General features: G+C 36.8%; 1 protein-coding gene across 3 annotated transcripts in view; it reads left to right on the top strand.

The window, feature by feature from the left end:
* Window positions 1-19,270, top strand: part of LOC139143689 (retinoic acid receptor beta-like) — a 77,642-nt gene that overhangs the window by 33,430 nt on the left and 24,942 nt on the right. For all 3 annotated transcript variants that reach the window (XM_070714206.1, XM_070714207.1, XM_070714208.1), the window contains 4 exons: window positions 180-376; window positions 1,679-1,914; window positions 6,337-6,478; window positions 15,704-15,858. In XM_070714206.1, coding sequence (XP_070570307.1) covers window positions 361-376; window positions 1,679-1,914; window positions 6,337-6,478; window positions 15,704-15,858 — 549 coding nt within the window. In that variant the 5' untranslated portion in view covers window positions 180-360. The remainder of the gene's footprint in view (window positions 1-179; window positions 377-1,678; window positions 1,915-6,336; window positions 6,479-15,703; window positions 15,859-19,270) is intronic.

Here is a 19,270-nt window from a genome sequence, read left to right on the forward strand (position 1 = left end):
TTTTCCACTCTGATTTGCATGAGTTCAGTGGTATGATTATGCTGTGACTGAGGAAATATCATACATATTATTTAAATTTCAGTCAGACTGCAAGATACAAGTACTGAAAGTTGCAATATAACTTTTTAGTATCAATTGATACAAACTGACAAAATGCTTTCGTGTGCTTTCATTTGCAGGGCTACATGGTAACAAAGACTGCAACTTTTTCCAAAGTTGCCACCAAGTGGTAGGTCACAAGTTCAAAGGTCAGTCTCTCCCTGAGGTCAAGTTGGCAGGTCAACCAGGTACATATCAGGTGCATTGATGTTGTCGCAAAATTAGCAACTCTAGCTGATTTTCTCAGTCCAGTGTTTCACAATGGAAGGGTATTCAGGTGAGTTTAATATTTCTTTTACCTGTTTTTTTTGTTACAATTTCTGTTCTCAAGCAAAAACAAATCTGGATTCTTGAAAATCTATTAGGTTGGTTGCTACTGTATGTAAAGGGCGAAAAGCATTACATGTAAGTTTGTTTTACACGATTTGATACACCTGCAGAAAATTGCTAAAAATATCTAAAAAAATCGACTGTATGTGTTTCTTTCAGTATGAAGTTAATTTGTTAAATGTAACTTATTAAAAGTTTTAAAATGGGCAAATATTTTTTATGGAAATTGCTCCAAATTTGTTTGTACTCAAAGTGGCCTAATGTATTGCATTTTTCATTTAAGTAGCATTTTATTTGAATACGAAAGGTCAATATGTAATCTGGCAGTTGTTAAATGATCATCCAGTGGGGTCTTGAAATTGTTTCAGAGAAGGTTGCATTTTTCAATGGCCTAATGAATTGGTAGCTCTCAAGATCAAACAAATGTTCCTGGGACTCATGTAATCTGAGTTAGGGAGTACAGACTTGTTCTCTAGTTTAACCCAGTTAGTGTTTGGTGGGAACTCCTTAGAAAAGTATCATGCTGAATGATAACACAACCTTTGAGTGTCTCCACTCAAAATCTGAAATAAAATGTATGATTCTGAGGGTTGCATCGTCCTGCCTCACGCCATCCTTTTTTCCGCAAATTTCTCTCAGCCCACCTACAATGTCAGGGTCAAATAAAAATTGCTCGTTGGCATTAAAGTTCTCATGTGTAAAAATGTTTCACAATTAAGGAACAATGCTGTTTGAAAATGACTCAAGATGAAGAGAGCAGAGTGAGGGTCTGCAGGTCTTTGTCTTTTTTAACCCTTTAACCACCATGGTTCGGCCCAAAAGCCATTGTTATTGATACTGATTTTGTACCTGTATACAGAGAATTAGAGGTCAACAGGTTAAAGATGTGCATATTTTAGAAACTTGTAATAAACATACGGTATAACTACTTAAACTATGATCTGATTGGCAGGATAAAAGTGTCTAGATTTGATAATAATTGGCCAATTTTGTTTGTGAATCTTGCATACTAATAAATGATTAGCATATCAATGAAGATATTATTAGCATATCAAAGATTTGTCTCAGATTGATTGACAGTTGATCAAGGGGTTTTGTTGACATATTTAGTTACAATAAGACCTCATGCAATTTAGTGTTTGAATCAGACTTTGGCTTTTTACCTGGCCCATTTGACATTTACACAACACTTAAGACCAAATTGACTAGGTTCAAAATTGGTGTCATGTTTAACATTTATTTCTTGTAGAATATTCAAGTGCAATGAATAGCTTGGGACTGAACCTTGGGATGAATGTGAGTAAATCATCCAGTGGGGTCAACTACAATGCTACAAGCACGTCAGTTCCCACTCCATCCGATTCCAACTCACTGCCGCCAAGTTCGCCTGAGTCCCCTCCTCCAAAGATCTATAAACCGTGTTTTGTCTGCCAAGATAAGTCTTCTGGGTATCACTATGGAGTCAGTTCCTGTGAAGGCTGCAAGGTAGGCATGGCAGGCTTTCTGAAGTTGTTATGAAACAGAATGGTTGTAAATTATAAAGCAATTCTCAGTACTCTAAATATGATTTTGCCACCTAAGTGAGTCATAAAAGTCTCAGGCAGTCAACCACATTTTATATATGGTGGATTTCTACAGGTAAAAACAAGAGTGAAAAATATAAGAGTTCAGAAACAAAAATAAATTTTTTAATTAAATTTAATCCTAGAAATGCTTAAAAAGATGAGACTACCAGTATGAATGGGTTTCCCTAGTTTCACGATCAAACATTTGTGTATAAAGTATTTATGAGATCATTGTCTCAAACTTTTGCTGTGGTGAGAGATCGACTTTGTACCCACAATGCATTTCAGTATCATTCAGTTTGACCCCTAGTATAAGACAAAAGCTATTTAAGGTGGCGACAGTTCAAAAAAGTCTAAAGTAAGCACGATGGTGCACATAGGGTGTAATAGTAAAGTGACGTTTCGATCCAAAAGGAGCAGTTGATCAGAAATCATCTGAAATGAACTGAAAAGCAAATCTTGTGAAAAACGTTTTATCAGCCCTGCTTGCTTTTGCAAACAAATATTGTGTATTTAACTTGAAACTGAAAAAAAGTTTGCATGTGCTGCCAATTTCAGAATAGGAATGTGCCAAATCTTAACCCTTTCACCACCATGGTTGGACGCAGACCCATCGTTACGTGTATCAGTGGATATTGTAGACCTGTAAACGGGGAATTTGGGGCTGAAGGTGTTTAAACACGGAAATAAGTTTCATCTCTCATTGATATTCTCACCTCATTCCTTTGAAGATCTGATGGTTCTGCCTGTGAGGTCTACCGATAGAAATGAACTGTCAATTCTCAAAAACTTTTTAAACATTTAAACACAGATGGGATTTCTGCAACTCAGCGTTGTTGGATCAGGTCGCAAAACACAGTTGATTAGGATTTATTTTTGTTGAGGTCACGCAACTTTCAAACACTCTGTCACACTTTCAAGCCATGCAAAAGGACTTCTTTGAAAACTCTGTCACCACTAGCATGGCAATACATTCACATATTATGTAGATTTTACTGGGTTTATATACTTGAAGTTGACAGTAACCCTATCAATGTTCCATCTTTCTACAATTGCACATCGTTCGTTGAGAAATATTCATTAGCTGATATCCTCACTCTTTTAGCCATGATGGTACAAAGTCCATAAATTGCCATGAAATATCGTAAATTATACTTGTAGATATCCAATTTGATTGTACATTGGATTGGCATGGATTAGTTCTATCTTTTTTCATGGCAATAGATACTCCAAACCACTTTGTAGCCTTGGGCAATCTAGCTATGCATGAAGCTGAACAGTGAGTCGACATAATATCACAGGATGTTCATGTGACTTAATTGTTTGCAGGCTGATGTTTGTCTGATTCTCAAGCATTAAAATGTGATGTGAAAGGTGTTTTAACATGCATTCATGACAGCATTTATTCCAGAAAGCAACCTTGCTAATGCCATACGCCTGTTTTCCAGTTTTTTGGAATTTGTAAGGTTTGTGTCAACTTGATAACAGATGTGTCACTGTTGCACCCTCTTAAAAAGGTTCGCTACACGAACAATAATAGCCCCCAAGTATCGATCAGGCAAATTTGTCCTTGATGAAGGCTGTTGTGCTATCAGTACACAGGGCAGATTGCCGTCTGTTTTCCGCTTTGTCCACTGCACTGTACATTGCATGGACAAAATGTGTACAAAAACATCCAGAAGGAATCCTAAGGGACTATCATAGTCCTATAGGATTATCATGAGATTTCTACAAGACACTTAGATATGCATGCTTTGGACTGTGTAAAGTTTAACATTACTATTGGAATTCTGCAAACATCCAAGAGATGTCATATAAATTTATATCGGACTGTCCCGTAGGATTTGAGATGTTTGTGAGTGAATTATATGTGCAATTTGATATAATACTATTATTTACGTAAATGCTATACAGACCATGTTTTACCATGACACTTATGACAACACATATCAAACAACATTAGAAAATCAAAACATAGTCAACACGTACTGATCTCTTTTCAGGGAGATACAGCAGGGTTTTCCGCAAGGGGATTTTTAGGGAAGGGCAACCTGTCAGTTTTTCTAGCAATCTTAATAATCATATAAAAATGTATTTCAACAACAATATAATATGCAAATTAATCATTTTATGTAAATTAACCATCTCCCTGTATTTCCAAACTTTGAAGAACACTACAGATTTTGAATCATGTCATACAAATAAAAAAGGCAGGCGTTTCTTCAAAGAGAAAGCACACAGTGCTGCTCATTTCATACCTAGGCTGTGGGTAGGAAAGTTGAGATGACAAATAAGGGTTGGTGGAATCTGCTATTGTGTGGGATTTTTTATAAAGCAGGATCTTCTGAGTTCAAGTGATGAGACAGAGGCGGCGGCTCTATTTCTTCAAACTTTATAACTACAGCTACGATGAACTACTGCTACAATAATAATGTATCAGTGGGTGGATAAGTGGCGACGAGATCCAGTGGTGAGCGATGCGCTCTGAGTATACGCATACACACACTATACTGTGCATAAACATACCAGTATACTAAAGTAAAGTGGTCGATTCAGGCTGTGATATAGCCGGTTTTGGCTTTAAAGTAGGAAGTGTCTTTGACTTTGATTGGTTAGAAATGAGTCACATCAGAGAGAATTAAAACTATGTGTAAACACAGGATATTAGGAAGGAACTGGAGAGGTGACAATCTGTCTTCATTGTCAGGGAATTAAGAAGTAGCTATCTTTGTATAACGTTTCTCGACAGCTATATATGTTTGTGTATGACAGGTACTGTAATTCATTCAGAATGACACTTTTTGGAGTGCAAGTTGTATAACAATGGCGTAGTCCAATCTTATTCAGGTCCATTCTTTGCTTTACATCCATATCCATGCATGTGCAGATTTTCAGTTTTTCAGCAAGAAAAAAAAAACAAAACAAACTTTCCTTGTGCACCTTTCCATTGTTAGGGATGTTCTGTTAGTGTTACACAACCAAACCATGACTAACATTGGGACAAAATAACAACACTCATATTACAGCCATTGAACCAAACCAGTATACCCTCTTGAAGCATATAGTTACAGGGATGCATATATTGTATTAGAAAAGTGTTAAATAGAGGCAGATTATATTGTATTACATTGTTTTTTATGAAAAAGAACAAAAAATTTACTTGCTTTTGCCATATTTTGTTCCTGGCCTATGATACTGTTATCATCACAAATAGGTACTTGATATGAAAAGTATGCATAGGTCCATACTATGAGGACAGGAGGAATAATTTACTTGTTCCTTGGAATCACTGCTTCTACTTTAGCCAATTTGGAATTTTGTTGAAGTTGTGTATACATGAAGACCCCACCTTGAGGATGTTAAAAAGACAATAATGCAATTGTTTACTTTTAAGGGCATTTTTGTTATAAATACTTTTTGATTTTTTTCTAGGAGCATGTGGAAATGGTCAGAATTTCTTCTGTCAACACTGCCTGTATATGGGTAATGCTTCTATGGTATTATTGTGTACACTTTGTAAAACATAGACTCTAAGTCACCAGTAACAATAAAATAGAGAGATTTTGCTAGTTTGTTAAAAAGAAATTAAACAATTTCACCAGCTGCCTCTGTAGGTTTGCCAAAAAAATCTAAGGAACAATAATTTTTTTCTCAGGCCTTACTATACATATCACTGCATGTGGTATTCTGCTGTCCCCACACAAGCATCTAGCGAGTATGGAGACAGCAGAATACATCGCAAGCCCAATCACAAGTGCCCCAAAGTACGGCGTGCTTGCAGTGTCTCACCATGGAGTTCTGTCACAGAAGTTGTTCAAAAATTTCATAAATTAATGAGACATACTACTCTTAATTGAAACATGGCAGTTACATGAAATGGCCATTGCAAATAGAATTTTTAGCAAAAAAAATAGAAAAATTTTAGAGTATTTTCATTACCCTGTGACAGTCCTTGAAGTGCATTTTCTCCAGAATTATCAACTAGAGACCCTGTCATCCATGTATAACCTCTTCTTATAGACAACGCTCTCTTAAGGACACTTCTCTGTATAAAGGACAAGGTTTTTGAGGTGAAAGTTACCAGTTGAAATGGGTACAGCTGTCTGTTTCTGAGACCTCACTGTGTTAAAGTACATTGGCCATTCTCGCACGTGTCCTTAGTCGACAGCTAGGCTACATGATATCTTTCCAATACTCACTTCACTTGGTCGCATCCTTTGCTCACAGTGCTTATACATCATAATTTCTTTCTGTCGTGCCTTTTTACACAACAGACGATATATATACCAGTTTCATTTTGTTTCAAAAACATTCTTTTCATTTGTCTATGTTTTTTTTGCAGGGATTTTTCCGGAGGAGTATACAAAAGAATATGCAATACACATGTCACAGGGACAAGAAATGCATCATAAACAAAGTGACAAGGAACAGATGCCAGTACTGCAGATTACAAAAGTTTTTCGATGTTGGAATGTCAAAAGAATGTAAGTTTTGCTGGCTTCTTCTTCCTGCCGCGTACCTTGACCACCATCCTAGGGGATGTGCAGGAGACAAAAAAAAGACAAAACTAAAGTGAAAACAAAAGGAAGAAAAAGGGTTTGGGTGTTGCTAGGAATACCCGTATCATGACGTTAACACTTCAGCAACCCGATATGGCGTTTACAGTCTTACTGAAAACGTGTTCAATTTCTAATAACTAATAGTATTGTGTTCGGGTTTGATAAGCATACCATATTACTTATATACACCATATGCCTTATGTGCTGTCCAAATGAGAGATTCTAAGGAGGCAAACTTGTCATTACTAGACAATATTTGTCTACATAAGATTCATATCATACTGGTTACTAAAAGGCAACTAATATAATGGTACATTGATGGACCATTCGCAGTAGTAGAACATATTTTGTATGCATGTACGAAGCAAGATTGCGGTGGAAAATTGACCAACCCATCATTTTTGGTATCTAATCCCAAAACTTACGTCCAGCGTACTGCTCTGATTTTCTGTCAAAGCTATAAAACTCCTCATTTGACTGTGAAAGGACTTTTGCCTAGAAAAATAATGTTACCCCATCTCCTTGCAGTCAATCACAAAATTTAGCCCTCTTAGTAATTGGCTATGAATGTTGTGGGAGCTACTTCATTCAAATGTATCAGCCCAATCAGCACACAGCTCAGTCTACAGGATACACTGATCATATGTACGCTATATATCCCCACCTGATCACTTTGGACATTACTTGTAATGCTCTCAGCCACATACTATGACTACGTATTCTTGACAGTGGGCTTTCCGGGTACTTGTGGGTTCTTACGTCATTTTTGCATCACAGCACGGTAAAAACAAATAATTGAAGTTTGGGTTTTTCAACCGCCAACCCAATATTCACAGTTTCAACATACATAAATGACATAACTTTTAGTTCTGCTTTTTTTCACACAATTTCTGTATCATTTGCTCTTCTGTATCGTCTTATCTCTCATTCACCTCGCTCACGTGTGTTTCACCTACTGACGTCACTCCGCAGTCAAGAATACTTCAAACTTGTTTGCACTATTACCAAACAGAATTTTTTGTGCGTCTTTCTTTTCTTGGTTTGTGTGCCTTTTTTTGTGCCCATGTTTGCTCTTGATGTCTTTCCCATTGCAATTTGCAATACTACCTTGGATGGAATCTTATTCTGCTGTGAGCTGATGATCATCCCCCGATAAAAAAAGTTTTTCTTTTCTAATTCTTATATCTCATAATTTAAAGAATTCTTCTAACATTATCATTTGTCCAGGATGACAGAAAGTTCAGCATGATGAATGCTGATTTGCAGCGTGTTCTATAACCACTCTTTGATGAACCTATCTTTGAAAAGAAAACACCACATATCCCATCATGGATATTCATGCTGGAAAAGACTTCCATTTCCATTGTTGGGAATATGCATAGTTTGTAAAGCCTCACATCACCAAAGTGCTGATTATATAGCATTATTGACTGATGTAGTCTTTTGTAGATTCAATACAGTTTTTTTTCTGGTTTGATACATTTGATATTTTCCTCAATTAAAGTAATGTTGTAATTGTACACAGGTAAAGGAAAAGCCTTGAAGGGGAAACCCTCTGAATGAGACGATGCCTTGTGGCGTGTTCGTTATTATTGTACCCGGCAGCCTGTCTTGGATTCTAAACCCAGTGTTTGTTACGCAATCCTCTGATTTGTCTTTGCCAGGTATTTTTGCTTCCCATGTTTCTTGTATTCAGTTCGTGCAACACTGATAGACCCATAGTGGAAGCTGTCAGAGACACAGTATCCAATGTGCCCCAAATTGCATACCCTTTTCTTCTGCCATATGTGAATTATTCTTACAAAAAAGAATGTAATGAAATACCGCAATTGTCATCGCGATATGCCATTATGAGGCGGCTGTCTGCAGAATCGCCAATAATGTCTGGGACTTTCGTGTAATATGAGATTTCCAGTTGGGGTTTCATTTACGCATAATATGAGTCTCACTGCTTCAGCAGCATCTTCCTCTGTGATATTTAAAGGTGAGCATGTTGTATAATATGCCTTCATGATTGATTTCTGATGGATATGGATCTGACATCATGAAAGTATCAGCTCTCTCACTGTTCCAGTGCACTATACATCATTTAGTGTTAGGCCGAGCTTTGAATGTTTATTACGGTACAGTTTGACTGAGTTCTTCCACTTACTGTAGTTGTATGTTTTTTTTATTTTCCCTTCTTTTCTTTATTCATTTTTGCATCCCGTTTTATTCCCAAGAGCAAGATTCAGATAGTTGGACGGTTGTTACCATGACAAATCTGGCTTTTGTTTCAGTTTGCAAGCCGTTATATACAGGTAGACCTTTAGTGCAGCCATTCATGATTCATGTTGAGACGGTTAATACCACGTGTCATATCGTGGGATGACTGTCTTTTGTATAGTTGCTATTAATATTTTATTGCGTCAATTAATCCGTATTCCACCCCATAAATACAAAACGTGGGCATAGTTTCTTCGTCTTCAGAGATTTGGTCGGCCTTTATGGAAAAACTGGATTGAAATTGGTCTCTGTACTGTTGTTTGCCATGTACCACCAGTACAGTGCAGTTTTCATCACTGCCATTGATATTGAATTTGAACTGTGAACTGTGGCATTCTCAGACAGATAAGGACGACCTTGGCTGGAAATCAATAGACTCACATCCAAGCATGTAGCTGCTTTGGTTAGAGTCAAGGTCACTTTTGAAAGTGAACCAGCAGGCATGAAATTTATTGAGTTTTATTTTGCATGGGGCAACAACGCCAGTTTACTTTAAAAAATTTAGACTGCTAAAACCCAGTTTTCAGAGGCTTAGATGTGTTCTTCAAAGATATATCAAAGAGAGCTATTTCGATGTAATTTACCGATAGATACACCAATGCATAAACTCACATTCTCAGTAATGTTCATGAAGTTTCCTTATTCTGTGTGTTTTGAGTGTCAGTCTTCCTGCTGTTCAGAAGGCACTTAAAAAAATAGCCACTGTTTTTGGTTAGATACTGCATTACGATTTATTGAATGTGCCAGTATCAACTCAGACTATGATTACGGATTATTGAATTAGGTCAATACACCTTCCCTTCCAAATTAGAATGCACGTACCGTACCCAACCCAAAACGGATGTACAGAAGAACACTGAGTGTGGACTAATACTCAATAACCAAAAAGTACTTGTATTCCATCTGTTAAAGTGAATTTGATTGCAAGCTGTCCACCACCCTAAGGTATTAGTACACACAAACTTTCAGTAAGGAAACTTTAAGTCAGCCCTTGCGAAATTGAGAATGAAAATCAGGGGTCATCATGCATAATTTAGTTCTAGAGAAACAAATGACCTAATATTCACTGATTCTTCAATTCAAAATGGCTGCCATCCCTGTAGAAAAGGTATACAGTCACCTGTAATCTAAATATATGCCCATATAAGGTCAAAGGGGGTTCCTTGGTATTCAAAATGCCCATGTGAGGGCGCTGTTTTTAAAAAAGCGGCCACCCGCTTAAAATCTGTGAATGGTTAGACTTTCACTTTCAGTGGTAACTGTGGCAAAATTGGAACAGGTGACAGTATATCTTTAAACTCCACTTCAGATTTAATCCAAAAGCTAGCAACACATGCACATAACGATTGCATTTTCAGAGGAAAACTGAAGGCAGAAACACTTCATAATCTTCTTTATATCTTAACCCCATGCCTTTTTGATGCTGGGTATTAAAGACAGTTCGCAAAGCCATCTTAACAGGGTAACTCTGAAGCATCTTGCGTAAATATATCTTATAGTTGATTTGAGATACAATCCAGCAGGGCTGAACTCTGCTAGTGGACAGTTTGAGGAGAAAAACTTGTCAGGGGCTTACATTGTTTAGAAAAACATTAATGAGTGTGAGTTGACTCATTTACAGAGTTTAGACGATGAACTGGTCACATTTGATGTTCATTTGAAAATAAGCACACAGTGAGCACATTATTTGTTGCAAAACAACATCAACTCACTTTGTTTGTGGGAATTTATAAAAAAAAATCACCTCATAAATAACAACAAGAACAACAACATTATCGACAGCAGCTAAAATGAAAGGATCACTGATAAGAGAAATGAGTCATTACTCTTGCCCGGTGCATAATAAATTCAAGGCAACTTTTGAGAGAGAGAGAGAGAGAGAGAGAGAGAGAGAGAGAGAAGAGAGAGCACAGTACACTCTGGCTATAACCATACACCTTTCAAAATCAGCTGGCCAGTGAGGTCAGTGCATGTGACCTTGCTTTATACTCATCATTAAATGTGAATACTCTTTCATTGTGTCAATGATGAACTGTTCCTGCAAAGAACAAATGAACTAGCAAGGTACATGTGTTATCAATTGATCATTTACACTAAATTGAAGGTCAGCTAGGTTATTTACGGAACGGCATTTGCGTCCTTTTGTGAACATGTGACAGTCTGAACACAATATGAATATGCTGATTTGTATGTTTTGTATGAGAATTTAATATCATTATCATTTCATTAACATTTCATTATAGGTGTTACAAATGTAAGCCTTATCGAAATAACAGTTTAATGGTGAATGAAAAACACTTGCTCAGTCAACTAAAAACACTACCCGGTACACCACTATTGTACTGTGCTGAGTTTCTTTCATTTTGATAAAGACATAAGAAAACTTGTCAAAGAGGAAATAACCATAAAAAACTGCATATTAACCCTTTGAGCACCAAAGTCAGTTTTTGTCACCCTTATATAATATACCTCAGTCAATTTATGTCAGATTTTGGCCAAAATTTTGATATAAAACTATGGCCAGCTTTGTTATTATTCCTCAAAAGTTCAAGTCACAACATATATTATACATACATTGCAGTGGTCAAGTATTATTGTTCAAAAATTCAGAGTCAATAGAAATTAGCAAAAGTTATTGAGCGTAAGGGCTATAAAACTGTTGTTATTGTTGAAAAGTAAATCCTGGTCCGGATTAGAATTCAAATGTTAACAATAACTGAATTTTACACATATAACTACTATGTCGACAAATCACTGGTAAATAGTGTGTGTTTCAACATTCTTTTGGGAGTAGAATAAGAACTTATAATTGACGTACAAAATAAAAATAATGAAAAAAAATCATCAAAAGTTAGCATTACTGGCCCTTTGAATGTTTGGGTTACAAATGCAGCAGGTACTATCCAATTACCAGACACTGCCATGCATTCAAGATTATGTGATACCCCAGCCACTTTACTATTTGGTCATTCAATAGCCCAATATTTGCCACAATGGACCAGCAGATATTGAAAGTTTGAATTATCTTAATTCTGTATGTCTGAACAGCTGACTCTATTATTCATATTACAGGGAACTGCAAAATTACCGTTGAAGCACTGTTTATTATGTCATTTGATTGGTGAAAGTTGCAATTAAGGATCTTTATTTGTTGTTGTTTATGTTTTTTAGCTCCGCTGTCAGCGACGTGGAGCTTATCAAAAGGTTGATTTTCTGTCGTCGTCCGTTGTCCGTCGTCGTCCGTCGTCGTCGTCCGTCGTCGTCCGTCAACAATTGCCTTCTCCTCTGAAACCGCAAGTCCAATTGCTTTGAAATTTATATGCAGTTGACTTAAGGTGACCTCACTTCAGTTTGTTCAAATCATGGTGAATTTGCATATTTGTATTTTTGGGGCATTTTTTGGTGTTTTTGGTAAAAAAAATCTTCTTCTCTGAAACCGCTTGTCCGATTGCTTTGAAATTTGATATGCAGTTTGCTTAGGGTGACTTCAGTCAGATTTGTTCAAATCGTGGCGAAATTTGCATATTTGTATTTTTAAGGCAATTTTTGTGATTTCTGGTAAAAAAATCTTTAAAAATCTTCTTCTTCAAACTGCCTGTCAGATAGCTTTGATATTTGGTACATAGGTCCCTAGGGATGATCTATTTCAGATTTGTTCAAATTGTGCAGAAATATGCAAATTTGCATTTTTAAGGTAATTTTTGCCAAATTTATTTCTCAAAAAGTACTGGTCTGATAGTTTTGAAATTTGGTATACAGCTTTCTATCGATGAACTAAGTAATATGTATTGAATTTCTGATGAAATCTGTAATTTTGTATTTTTGGGGCAATTTTTGCCATTTTTGGTCAAAAAATGTGTATTTCCAAAACTACTCATCCGATAATGTGTATTTCCAAAACTACTCATCCGATAGCTTTGAAATTTGGTATACAGGTTCCTACAGATTAACTAAATGATAATTATTAGTCCCCACGGACACCGTCCGGGGGGACTTATAGGTGTGGTCATGTCCGTGCGTGTGTGCGTGCGTGCGTGCGTCCGTCTGTACGCGTCCATCCGTTGATGCAGATATCTCAGAGATGCCTGAAGCGATTTCATTCAAACTTGGTACAAGGATTATTTCATATGTCATACAGATGCACGTCGATTTCTTTTGCGGTACGATCCAATATGGCTGCCAGGCGGCCATTTTATTACGATTTTTTCATGTACAGAGCCATAATTCAGGCATGTTTCAACTGATTTTATTCAAAGTTGGTACAAGGACATTAACCAATGTCATAGATATGCATGTCAATTCTTTTTGTGATACGATCCAATATGGCCACCGTGCGGCCATTTTGTCACGATTTTTTCATGTACAGAGCCATAACTCAGGCATATCTCAACCGATTTTATTCAAAATTGGTACAAGGACATTGACCTATGTCATACATATGCACGTCAATTTGTTTTGTGATACGATCCAATATGGCTGCCAGACGGCCATTTTATTACGATTTTTTCATGTACAGAGTCATTACTCAGGCTTGTTTCTACAGATTTTATTCAAAGTTGGTACAAGGACATTGGCAAATGTCATAGCTATGCACATCAATTTGTTTTGTGATACGATCCAATATGGCTGCCGTGCGGCCATTTTGTTACGATCTTTTCATGTACAGAGCCATAACTCAGGCATATCTCAACCGATTTTATTCAAAATTGGTACAAGGAGATTGACCAATGTCATACATATGCATGTTAATTTGTTTTGTGATACGATCCAATATGGCTGCTCTGCGGCCATTTTGTTATGATTTTTTCATGTACAAAGCCATAACTCTGGCATATCTCAACCGATTTTAATCAAAGTTGGTACAAGGACATTGACCTATGTCATACATATGCACATTGATTTGTTTTGTGATACAATCCAATATGGCCACCATGTGGCCATTTTATTACGATTTTTTCATGTCCTGAACTACAACTCAGACATGTATCAAGCGAATTTATTCAAAAGTATTTTTATCACAGACCTAATGAAGAGGACTCTATCCTGAGGACCTGTAATCAAAGCACCCATTAACAAGTGGGGACTGTGTCATCAACGATGACTTGTTGAAATTATGATGAAATCTGCAATTTTGTAATTTTGGGGCAATTTTTACCATTTTTGGTCAAAAAATGTGTATTTCCAAAACTACTCATCCCATAGCTTTGAAATTTGGTATACAGGTTTCTACAGATGAACTAAATAAAAATTATGGAAATTATGATGAAATCTGCAATTTTGTAATTTTGGGGCAATTTTTGCCATTTTTGGTCAAACATGTGTTTCTCAAAAAGTACTGGTCTGATAGCTTTGAAGTTTGGTATACAGGTTTCTACAGATGAGCTAAGTAATATATATTGAATATCTGATGAAATCTGCAATTTTGTATTTTTGGGGCAATTTTTGCCATTTTTGGTCAAAAAATGTGTATATTCAAAACTACTCATCTGATAGCTTTGAAATTTGGTATACAGGTTTCCATAGATGAACTAAATGATATTTATTGAAATTATGATGAAATCTGCAATTTTGAATTTTTTGGGCAATTTTCCTATTTTTGGTCAAAAAATGCGTTTCTCAAAAAGTACTTGTCTAACAGCTTTGAAATTTGGTATACAGGTTTCTATAGATGAACTTAATTTGATCTTTTGAAATTATGATGAAATCTGCAATTTTTACTTTTGGGGGCAATTGTTGCCATTTTTGGTCAAAAAATTTATTCTCAAAAACTACTCATCAGATAGCTTTGTTGACATGTTCTTAGGGATGATCCTATGTGATACATTCAAAGTATGATTAAATCTTCATGCTACAATTGCGTATTTTTGCAGCTTATTTTAGCCACTTTTTTCTGGCCACTGCATCGAGCTGTCAAAGATTTCCACCCTTCTTCATCAACATGTGTCAAAAATAGTTATTCTCTACATAAACACAGCGGAGCTATATCGGCCGCTAGTCGCTTGTTAATCATTGCATTATGGTTGCGGTTGTGGGTGCATATATAAGATAGCCATACGTGGGCTCCCTCAATCCTTTTGCCACCATGGTTTGGCCCACACCCATTATTATCAACTGTGATATGGACTTGCTTACTGGGAATGAGGGGTGAGCAGATTAAAGAGGAACCACAATTACTTCTTTCATGCCCACACTCCCTATCATCGGGTGCACACTTTGCTACCTTCCCACCAACCCAGTGAAATTTGTACATGTCAGTTGGTAGGCGTCATATTACATCCATTATGTATATGTATTTAGGCAGCTTGAGTTCATGCCTGACTATATATGAGTACAGGTGATGAAGAAGTTATGGTGCCACCAACGGGGCAATGTTGACAAACAAGCTCAGTTATTATATTCTTTTGCATTTATTTACTCAGGATGAAAACAATAGTGAAACAACAAACGTGAACAGTAATGAGTTATAAACATCCATTTCATTGTTATTGACAAAGGAAACATGAATCAAGTATAGATAGTTATTTCGGAGATCCTAAGTACCGGTATAATGGCTATTTCTGTGGTCCCAATGGTTTAATTGGTGAGAATCATATAGCAAATGGTAATGACAACAAGTTTAACCTTTTCACCTCATATTCCTGTATCCAGGTCCACACTTACCATTGAAAACAATGAGGTTGGACCAAATTACTGTGGTGAAAGGGATAAAAGCATCCCTTGATCCATCCTAAATCTTCAAGGGGGTTCTGCAATCACCTTGTCAGCCAGTAAATCAACAGCGAAACTGACTCCACCTGATAATAGCTTCAAAAACGATTTGTAAGCACATACAGTGTACATAGACACACGGTCAGAGATTGAGTGCACGATTTACTCTCTCTCCAGGTGTGCGGAATGACAGAAACAAGAAGAAGAAATTGAAACATGAAGTCAGCGAAAGCTATGAAATGACAACCGAGTTAGAGGACTTGGTGGATATTGTAGTGAGGGCTCAAAAAGAGACATTTCCACCTGAAACCCCTAAGCCAGGATACAGAGTGGTGAGTGACGATTTTATTTTGTTTTTGTTTTATTTTGGTTTTTTGTTCCAAATACTGAAGACCATGCTTCCAGCAGGCAGGGAGCAATCTACTTTCCGATTTCAAACTCTGTAGCTTTTAAAAGAACTCCTATTTGCCGTATGGATAATAAGTATTATGAGCATTTGGGATAAGTAAAGGCATCCGTACACATAATGATGAAATCAGATCTATATTTTCAACATATATCTGTCTCTAGTTTTGAAATTCTTCCCAGAAACTGCTTATCCCGTGCCTACTCAGGTTTGTTCAAGTTACGACAAAACACTTGTAGCTTGATCATTGTGTCATGATATACGTACAGTACCTGATGCCGGGATGGATAGATGTATGGTCAGTAGAGCACCTGATTCTGATGAAGTTGACAAGCATCAGTGCAAATATGCTTGATACTGATAGACCCATGCCAGTGAAAGTCATGCATATGTGCATACGTAAATTCTGGTAGATGGGAGCACAGTGTACTCCATACGTCTGGTAGTTTCATCTTGTGGGGAAAAAAGTTGCAAATGTGCAGTTCATGTGTGGATGTGTACTTGTACAGACAGACACATTCTATTTGAGTATGAGGGTTTTCAGGAAAGGGTTGGGATACAATGTTTGTTCACTTCAGTTGTCTGAACTGGTGCTGTATTATTAATAACTCATTTCACAAAATTCATTTTTGATAAGTAAAACTGCACTCTGTTCAGTTTTGTCATGCTCCATTTTGTGTCCGCTATAAGCCACTTAATTCAATCAGAAATGTCACATCAATATCACGTCACACTTTTTTTATCAGTAGCCTCATTCATGGTCACAGGTGTTTCTGATCACTCAAGACATACAGCTTTGCAATTTGCATAAACACTTGTTGAAAAGTTGCTTTACTGCATACAAAATACCAAGAGGATGATAAATTTGACAATGTGTAAAAACAACTGTTCTTTAATACACTGGAATCCTCGCTTTTTAGAACAGTTATTGTTACCATTTTTACTTCCAGCCTGAAAAGGTGTTTCATCAGGGACATAGTAATGTAACGCAGTGTCTTCACCTTTGTAAATTTTACGAGGGTTCCCCAGTATTTTTATGGGGGTTCTGAGTTATATCAGTGCCATCCAATTAGAGGACAGGAGAAATGGTACTTGGGTTCCTGTGCCATTTACGTATCTTCCCAAAACTTTACAAAAACACTAGTTGTAAGCCACATGTTTTAGCTCACTGTGTGATTTCATTGAATTATGGGAGTTGTGCTAGCTGCTTAGGCCAAAGTAATTAAATTCTTTGTTTTGCGTCCACTCACAATGGGAAAAGGTACGCGTCAAAGCGGCTGAAAAACAAACACAAGAAAATTAACACAATGTAAATTTGATTGCAGCAAATAAAAATTGTAACAAAAGTTTTAGTTCAGAAAACCTATAAGCGGTAATGTCTTAAATTTCCTATTCAAATACACTGTGTGTGTCTTTCATGAAAACCTAAAAACCTAGGCGGGTGGGGACGCAAAACAAAGAATTTAATTACTTTGGCCTTATCAAAATTTTGTACCTTTAAATTGAAAGACTTAAGCTTTGCTCAAATTTTCTACAAGAAAACTTTAAGCCATTCCCTTTCGAAATCAATAAACAATCGAAATCAGGCATCTCTGAGCAAATTTGAAATTAGAGTTAGGCTAGGTACTGTCAGTATGTAATGAGAACACTGTGTACATGAACAAATACAAAATGCTTTAATATATGAACATCAAGTAAGTTGAGATTGATTTGTAACAGTGTAGCAATTGTAATAGTGCATCAGTTGGTAGTAAGTAGTAGAGATAGAAGCATAACAGTTATTACTGATCTGCGAACAGCTGTTATTAATACTAAGTAGCAGAGACAGTAAGCCTAGCAGTGACTACTGAATAGTGGAGACAATGTAACAATTATTACAGATCAGTCAAGACAATGTAGCAGTATACACATATTGACTGGCCATGAGGGTCACAGCATACATATGTTGCACAAGGGCCTGAAAGTTGCCCCAAAACTGTGTCCCATGAAGCAATAGGCTGAGGGAAACAGACTGTTCTTTGTGACAGTCAGGCCCAAGGGATCATAAATGTATTCTGCTACCAGCATACAGGCCAGTCAATCTGTGTCTTGTAACACGTCACCTCATCCCAATTTCTCGCTGAAAAATTGGGAAACTCCTCAGCTGTTATCACTCGTCTTGGTTGCAGATGTCATTTCCATCTTCGTTACACATTCTGGAATGTATGTATGCGTATAGATGGTTCTTCCAAATTTGCCCAGTCAATTGTTGTTCTGAACTATGAACCAGTTAACAGTTTTGGGAACTTTTACTGTTAACTTGTACTTTTGCATATATCAGCATCAAAATGCCTCATACCGTGAGACCGTAAATGGCCAATCACAATGATTGAGAGAACACTGATTGGTAGAGACAGTGTAAAATAATCACAATCATACCAATCCATAATCCGATAAGACTCGGTCAAAATTCGTAATACACAGAACATCATTATAACACCGATACACACAACAAAGTCAAATTCATGAAAAAAAGGTATCGGTATATGGACTCTGACCAAAGACCAAGAAGTGAGTGTTTCGAAAATACTAAGCGCAATGTAATTGCTGTCACTAAATGTGGCACTGACATATGTCATGTATAGACTACCGGTATATTGCATTCTGTAAGTGTTACCTGCCATCTTAGTTTCAAAAACAAAAGTGGGCAAACTTTTCAACAGTGACTCAGCTTGTAGCCATGAGTAGCAATAATGGAACTCACCATTCCATCAGCAATTTGGGTGTTAGGGTTATCAGAGTGGCGTTATGCAATAATTATGTGTATTTGACGCAAATAAATCTGCTTTCAGGCAAAAATATAAATACCATGGCTCAGATTGACATGACAGATGAGTAAATCATGATTATACACAAATATTTTTTTATGGATTGCTGACCGAGTTGAATCCTGGAAAGAGCATGTTATAATTGAGGTGGGCATCGGGCAACATGCATAATAATCATTGAAGAAATCCTACCACAACGCATACAGGTATAAACTGTTCATAAAATGTCACTGGAATTATAAGACATTTTAGGGGACATTTCAACATGTGGAATCATCCTCAAGTGTGCCATTTGAATGATTGATAGGTGGCTTAGACATAAACAAGACAGGCACTCATCTGATTGGTTTGAAGTTGATCTACTGTCAAATAAAACCCTGCGCTCATTGCTGATGCTGCTCATCTCTCTTCATCATTTATTTCATTGTTTTCATCACCATGTTGATGTCAGACATACAAATAAGAAAGGATAGAAATGGCCAAAAAAAGTGTTTGTGGTCCTTGACATTCAGCAAAAGTGATTCGACGATG

The sequence above is a fragment of the Ptychodera flava genome, chromosome 11 (assembly GCF_041260155.1).
Source record: "Ptychodera flava strain L36383 chromosome 11, AS_Pfla_20210202, whole genome shotgun sequence".
Taxonomy (NCBI): Eukaryota; Metazoa; Hemichordata; class Enteropneusta; family Ptychoderidae; genus Ptychodera; species Ptychodera flava.